A 7660-nucleotide genomic window follows, 5' to 3' on the forward strand; every position below is an offset into this window, starting at 1 on the left:
ATGTCCCATTTCCCCTACAATTACTACTGAGTTATTCCCAGGAAACCTCCTGGGAAATTACTAGTATACTTGTATTACAGAACCTTAAAATACAGTTTTAGGACATACTGTATTGCATTATATAAACAAAATGGACTGAGGTAGATTTACTTGGAGCAATATTAAAACAGAAATAAAAGTAATAAAATTGTAAAGCATTACTAAGGAAAGAAACACCATAAGCATAACCAGAACACTAATCATAAAGTGGTTTACATTTTGCAATGTAAAACCTTCCACTAGCTTTAAAATATCTAAACAAAGAGGCAATTTGAATTAAAAAAAAAAATTATATATATATATATATAAAAATTAAATTATCAATATAGTAACAATTCACAAAGCCAGAAGGTGAGCATTACTATAGCTTAAATTAATTATTTTAATAAGTGCATGAAAGTTGACAAATTAATGTCCTGGACAGCATTTATTTTCCAATTTCATCACATGGTAAGTCATGAGTTACAGATACAATAATGGGTCCTTCGGCAAGTTAAGTGCAAATAATAATAATAGTTATCAGTAGCTTGTCAGAAATCTGTGAAATATATGGCATTCTATGTCCATAAATGAAACATTGACAGGTGAACAAACTTGTCACTTAACATTCAGAAAGAACTAGATGGTATTTGCATTGGAAAAAGGAATGGCTGCGTTTGAAGTAAGATGTGAAGGGTCTCTAGTTTGCATAACTAATGAATGTCCTCTCATGTGGTCCTAAGGGTCTGGCATGGGTGTGTTCTGTGGGTTAGTTGCACTAGGGGGTCATCAGGCCTGCCTTCCCCAATGTTGGGTTTACAGACAGGCCGTCACTGGTCCAGACACACACACACACCAATACCCTGAAGTCCATGGGAGAGGTCAGGAGTCAAACAAACACATGGGAGACAGTAGTATTACAGGTACGTAGGCAGGTCCTTCTCCACCACCTGCAAAGAGAAATAAGTAGAAATCTTACTATGACAGAGATGGACTGTTCTCCAGAAAGCTGAATAGCATATGGATAAAGAAGAAACATCTGAACTATGGCTCATTAATTACCAGTTCCACTACCCTTTTAATCCATTCTTTTTATACAGTCTCCTTTCTTTCCATATCAATCATTAGAGCTGGGTATCGTTGAAAAGTTCGATACTGGCAATTTACTGTAGTCACACACACACTTTTTCCTGCATTCCTCTATGACATGTAACGTTTGACAGCCAGCCAATCAGCAGCATTATTAGATCTTGATACAATCACGCTGCATGCGTCTTGGCTCGCTGAAGCTGATAAGATTTACTTCTAGGTATTGAACTTTGGTATTGAATGACAAGGCATATTTCATACTCGATACTAAAGAGGCAATTCGGTCGGTGCCTAAAAAGGATCAAAGTTCTCGGCGTAGTATTAGCATCAGCATAGGTTGATATTTAAAACGGTTTAACTAAATCCAAATAGCAGAAAGCTATTGTATGCACCAAAATCATATGAAAGTTGCCACAGTCACAGCATGCACAGAAATATTAGAAGCACAGCGAGCGTCACTTACGCTGGGATCATCTGTTGGCCCGTATCTCTTCACCACTGCTCCTTCTCTATTTATCAGAAACTGTCGAGGAATAAGACATCAACAAATCAGCACATGTATTTTTCCTTTGGTTGAGGCAACATTTTACTGAATATGCTTCTTAAAAAGGGGGAAAGTGCCAAATCTATTAGCAAGTTACCTTTGTGAAGTTCCATTTGATGTTACTGTGGAGAAAAAATAAAAATATATCAACACATCCTGTTTCATCCTTCAGTCATGGAGCGCAGCCTCATTTTAAATTGGTTACAACGGATCAATACAGTGACCAGTTTACAGGGGGACAATTATTTAATTCATAGAGTAACTATGAAAGCCACTCCTGCAACATGATTTGCAACGATCCATTTGTATGCTCAGTATACGACACTCATAATTTATGAGTATTTATGGTGAAATGCACTGTTTCACGCTCTACGAGTGTGCTGATTTTTGTGCCACCAACCCCACGACAAATGCTGGTTATTCACAGGTAGGTTATTAAGAGTACTTTCTTTACAACACAAATGATACTGGTATAGCAGCATGTACTGTAAGTACTAAATTGATTTAAATTCACAGAGCTGCTAGTGTAAATGCAATACTAGAGGCCTATACTACGAAGCAGGATCAACATGCCCTGGATTTCTTTCAGTTACCCGGCTTCGCTAACCCTACCGCGGTCCCGCATAACCTGTGTCACGACGGTGGTTAACAACTAGTTCAATCAACCCAGGGTTTCCCAATCTAGAGACGCGCACGTTCACATAAAAGGGGCGGTGTTTGCACAGCACGATCAATCGCAAACATCTACCAGAGCCGCATATTTTATATAAGAAGAGCAAACTATAATTCTACATAAATATGAAGAACACAGACACCGTTTTACAGGCAAAACGCAATACAGTCGCTGCTTCCTAACCCAGGAAGGAACGCTGTAAATGCGTAAATCACAACGCTTATCCAAGGGGGTAAGCTTCGCTTCAGAGCTCGACCCTCCTATGGCGCCATTTTGATGCTACCAAACGATCACCCGACGTTAGCATTCCATTGACTGCCATTCATTTTGACAGCGATTAACTTTACATCTGAAGCGTTTAAAGACTTTTTTTTTTGTCCATTGTTTGTTTCTAAAGAAACACGACAATGTATAAAAGGCTCCATTACCTTGTACCTCACGTTACGGCTCCGTAGCAGACGTCTTTGTAAAAATAGGCTAACGATTGTGTCATAACCACGCGACTTACTGTCGCATAGTAGAGGAATTACCGTATAGTACAGGAGAAGCTCACAGGCAGTTTCAACTTACATTAGCTGTTTAAGTTTAATTACTAATGTTAACTAGCATTTTAGTTAGCAATAATTAGCCTGTGTCCGTGTTATCTCCTTACATATACCTACGCTCTCCGTCTCTGCAAGATTGGGAATGATTGAGATTTCTCTTGGCACAGCTACCAGAAGACTTACAACTTTCAGACAGGTTGCTCACGGCACATTTACGTCGTCTCTCTCAGTTGGAGGCTGCGCAGTAACGCTCAGCCATCACCGGAAAAGTGCTTCTAATATCTTTCACTGGTCTCCGTCCAGAGCAACGGGATCTGTTGGTCCATTTACATACTGTCCATGCGCTTATCAATATAGTCATCAGTCAGGACCAAGATCTGAATATAATTACACTTGTGCTTTCCATAAACGTTGTTGCTTTAGCCTATTATTTCAGTTGCAACCCAGGCAGTGGTAAGCGATCATGAGAGCAAATAAACTGATGTGTGCAACACACGGCTCAAGAAGCTGATAAACAGCCTATACGTAATTCCCTCCACTGAAAATCTATATCTTTCATAAAAAAATACCCATCAGGGAATGTTAACGGAGTTCTCTCTCTCTCTCTGATCGTCTAAGAACTGTGATGCCGTTATCCATCGAGTATTGATTGGTCGGTAGGCGGTGCTTTTACACCGGTTGATCTCTGATCTCCAACTTAACCTGCTCCAGAGCAGGTTAGGTGTTCAGCATAAGTTACCATGGCGATTTAACCTGGTAACAGGTGATCCACCGTCGTGATACACAAAACCCTGGGTTGAACCTGAAGTTACCTCGTTAACGCCAAATCTTGCTTCATAGTACATGCCTCAGCTCACAGTTGTTGGTGTTGTAATAATAATAATAATAATAATAATAATAATAATAATAATTGGACCATGATAGCATAATCTCTTAAATTGAAACATTTTACAACCCCACCCAAAGCGAATGAGAGAAAAAAAGAGGAAGAAAGTAATGGAAACTGAACAGGATGTGTATGACACAGTGTTTCCTTCTGGGGTAAAAGGGAAAAAGTTAACACTTTGTTATAAAGAAATTATACATATTATACAATATATCAAAACATGATTTGTATCACCATCCATTTCTAACATTTAAGGCTTACATGTGGCTGCTATTGCTCGCAATGGACTTTTTTTTTACATTTATTTTTAACCAACATGGGTCCTATTCTTGCTAGTTTTGGCCACCAGTTATGATTACATTTTAATCACCTAATTAATTAATGATATGGGAGATATAATGACTATCAGCATTACAAAACTGTTAAAAGTCCTCACACACTAAACTGGCATTGGCAACTAAGAAATGTAAGCTAACACATAATGCTAATTATTAATGTACTGAAAACAAAACTTATTCGTGATATAGTGCACAGGGTAGTTATTCTAATCTCAGTGATACATTCATGTTCCACTAAAAGCGGTTACTCATTTTCTGTAAGAGACTTTTCTTAAAGTGCTCATATTATGCTCATTTTCAGGTTCATAATTGTATTTAGAGGTTGTACCAGAATAGGTTTATGCGGTTTAATTTTCAGAAAACACCATATTTTTGTTGCACTGCACATTGCTGCAGCTCCTCTTTTCACCCTGTGTGTTGAGCTCTCTGTTTTAGCTACAGAGTGAGACATCTCACTTCTGTTCCATCTTTGTTGGGAGTCGCACATGTGCAGTAAGTACTGCTAGATTGTCAGTTGCAGAGTATGAGGGCGTGCCACGCTAGCAGCTAGGCGAGCATTATAACGTGTGTTACAAAGTGATGCACGTTCGTCACGGAAGTAAAGGCTGGACTACAATAGAGCTGTTTGGAGCAGTTTGTGAACAGTGTTTTCTGTTGGAGATGGTAAGTCCCTTTGGGGTGGACTTAAGGAAGATATATAACACAAAGGAAAGGGGAAAAGCCAAAAAGCATAATATGAGCACTTTAAGTAAACAGAAAAATAGGAAAATGACTCACTTTCCCAGGGTTCCCTTGCCTTTGGGCTGTACCTTCATCCACTTCCACAGAGGGTGAGCGTTGTCTCCATTCACATCAATCTTACTGAAGAGGTCAAACTCAGCATTGTAACCTTTGGCAAACTCTTTTATCTCTGCATCAGTCCCTGGCTCCTGGATCACACATTTAAAAAAAAAAAAAAAAAATGAAGTTAGAAAATCGGAAATATAAGTTATAAACCTAAATCTGTGTTGTCATCAGTTTATTCTTTTTACCTGTCCTCCAAACTGGTTGCATGGGAAGCCCATGATGCGTAAACCTTGCTCAGCGTAGGAGGCGTGCATTCCAGCTAGCTGAGTGTAGTTTACCTTGGTCTTTCCTCATTTAGAGGCCACATTTACAATGATGCACACATAACCTCTGGCAGGGGGAAAACAGAACAGACAAGAGGTTGAAATGAGGAAACAATTCTGCAAACTACTGCTCATTTGTGAAGTGTAAACATGACAACTGGAAGAAATGTTCTACTCTACTGCTGTTCTTTCAAACTCTATGAAAGTCATTCATTTATTAGACCATACGGATACATGATGTGTTATCAGAATCAGAATCAGCTTTATTGGCCAGGTTTGCGTAGACAAACAAGAAATTTGACTCCGGCTAATCTTTGCTCTCAAGTACAACACTCACTTAACATATAAAAGAATAAAAAACAGAAAGGACAGTAAGAAATATTTAAAAAAAATAATAATAAAATACTGTTAGGTATGCAGTATAACAATACAATAGAATTTTGAAATTTACAAAAAATATACAATAACAATTGAAGAGAGGGAAGGAATGGTGCAATATCAGTATAGTCTGAGATTTAAGATTTAAATATAAATATAGTTCAAGGCAGTGCAGTGGTAATATATATACATACAACTATTTATCATTAATATTAAATTATATATTTTACCTGTATTTCTCAAGAGACACATCATTGCCGTCAATATCCTTGGCAGAGAATTCGTAGATTGACTTGGCACTCTGCCAGTCTCCAACCTGAGCACACTGCATAGAGGTGAAGAATTGAAATGGTGTATGTGAGTTATAGTGTGTGATTGATGAAGACAGCTGGAGGCAGAGGTTTGTCAGGGCTTAAGTCCATAAAAGCAAACCAAAGGGCAAAGGTAAACTCAGGCCTGTGGAATAAGCAAGACTAATCAGATGAATGGAGTAAGGGTAAAGCACACATGCCAAGACAACTTGACGAAAGGAAATTGAACTATGGCCCATTTGTTTCATCATTAATGTCCCCTCACTTTACCTGTGATGGAATTCAACTAAGTACATTTACTGAAGTACTGTAGGACTGGGACTCTTAGATAAGAGGCCAAATAAAAATAAAAATACACATGAGAAAATGTGGTTCAAAGTGTTAAAGACTTGACTGAGATGGCATTTTGTTGTCCAACAGAACTCAATCCCAGTGGTGGAATGTAACTAAGTACATCTACCCAAGTGCTGTACTTAAATACACAAATTAGAGGTACTTGTACTTTACTTGAGTCTTTTCTTTTCATACCACTTTCTACACCACTACATTTCAGAGAAAAATATATAACTTTTTACTCAGCTACTCCTCCTCTAGTACTGTTACTTTTAATTAAAGTACATTTCCCTGATGATACTTAACGTAACATTTTCAATGCAGGACTTTTACTTGTAACAGAGTATTTTTACAGTCTGGTACTCGCACTTTTATGTAGGTAAAGGATACATTTTCCACCACTGGACTTTACATGAGTAACGTTATCAGGAAAGACAGCACAGTAACAGAAAGATCCGATTATGGTAAATCGTTGGTATATTCCTGTTTTACTGCATTGCATAAAAACGAGGAAATAAAGGAGAACACAATAGAGCTTTGATCTGACGTCGATTTACATCACCTGGCTTGAAGACTATTACCACGGATTATTAGCTAGCAACTTTAACTGTATATCCGCGTCACATCAGAGCTAACGTTAACGCTACAGCACAGCCAGCTAACTTGCTAGCTAACAACAACGGTCGCGCTTTCCATAAAAGAAAAATACCGATAAATTGGAGTTGTATTTGCGTTAAGCTTTACTGACATCCAAACGCTAACATTAACGTTACGCCTCGTGCTTTTACACGAAGTTAGCGTTAGCGCTAGCTAGTGGCTGCGTCAACATCGGACCCATTACTCCGTCACACCGCATTTAAAAATAGAAAATCTAAATCTGACCTACATTTAGTTCAGCATACAGGCAGCAGCGGTCACACAAATGTTTTGACCACAGTACACAAAAACAGACAGACATATATTATCGTGCGCTACACACTCACCATACTTCTCTGTACTCCTCTGCTCCCTAACAAACCTAACAACACTGTCGCTCTCCAGAGCCGCATGGCAGATACACTGACGACTGCTGCCATATGATTTGTTAACACCGCCCACTGAGGGACAGCAGCACCGCCCACTGCGCACTACCGCTAACTGTTAACACCAGCCGCTTTGCCTTTCCGGTTTATTTTAATTTTATTAGCATTTTCGATTTCCACATACATAGTAGTTATAGAGTATTTTTGTTTTAGCTTTGGAAATTAAGCTTTTGTAATGTGTTGGTGTTTTGTAATGTCTTGGGAGCAGCAGAAACTAGTTGTGAAAATAGATGGATGGATGGATGGATGGATGGATGGATGGATGGATGGATGGATGGATGGATGGATGGATGGATGGATGGATAGAGATCCTTTATTGATCCCCAAGGGGAAATTCAAGGTCCCAGTAGCTTA

General features: G+C 38.7%; 1 protein-coding gene across 1 annotated transcript; it reads right to left on the minus strand.

The window, feature by feature from the left end:
* Positions 1-401: 401 nt before the first annotated feature.
* LOC144526537 (phospholipid hydroperoxide glutathione peroxidase-like) lies at positions 402-7316 on the minus strand. The gene is made up of 7 exons (XM_078264075.1): positions 7208-7316; positions 5811-5905; positions 5125-5269; positions 4871-5022; positions 1749-1773; positions 1571-1630; positions 402-968 (listed from the first exon to the last, which is right to left on the minus strand). Exons 1-7 carry the CDS (start codon positions 7298-7300, stop codon positions 936-938), a joined length of 603 nt encoding a protein of 200 aa, XP_078120201.1. The 5' UTR covers positions 7301-7316; the 3' UTR covers positions 402-935.
* Positions 7317-7660: the final 344 nt, after the last annotated feature.

Source organism: Sander vitreus, chromosome 12 (assembly GCF_031162955.1).
Source record: "Sander vitreus isolate 19-12246 chromosome 12, sanVit1, whole genome shotgun sequence".
In the NCBI taxonomy this organism is placed as follows: domain Eukaryota; kingdom Metazoa; phylum Chordata; class Actinopteri; order Perciformes; family Percidae; genus Sander; species Sander vitreus.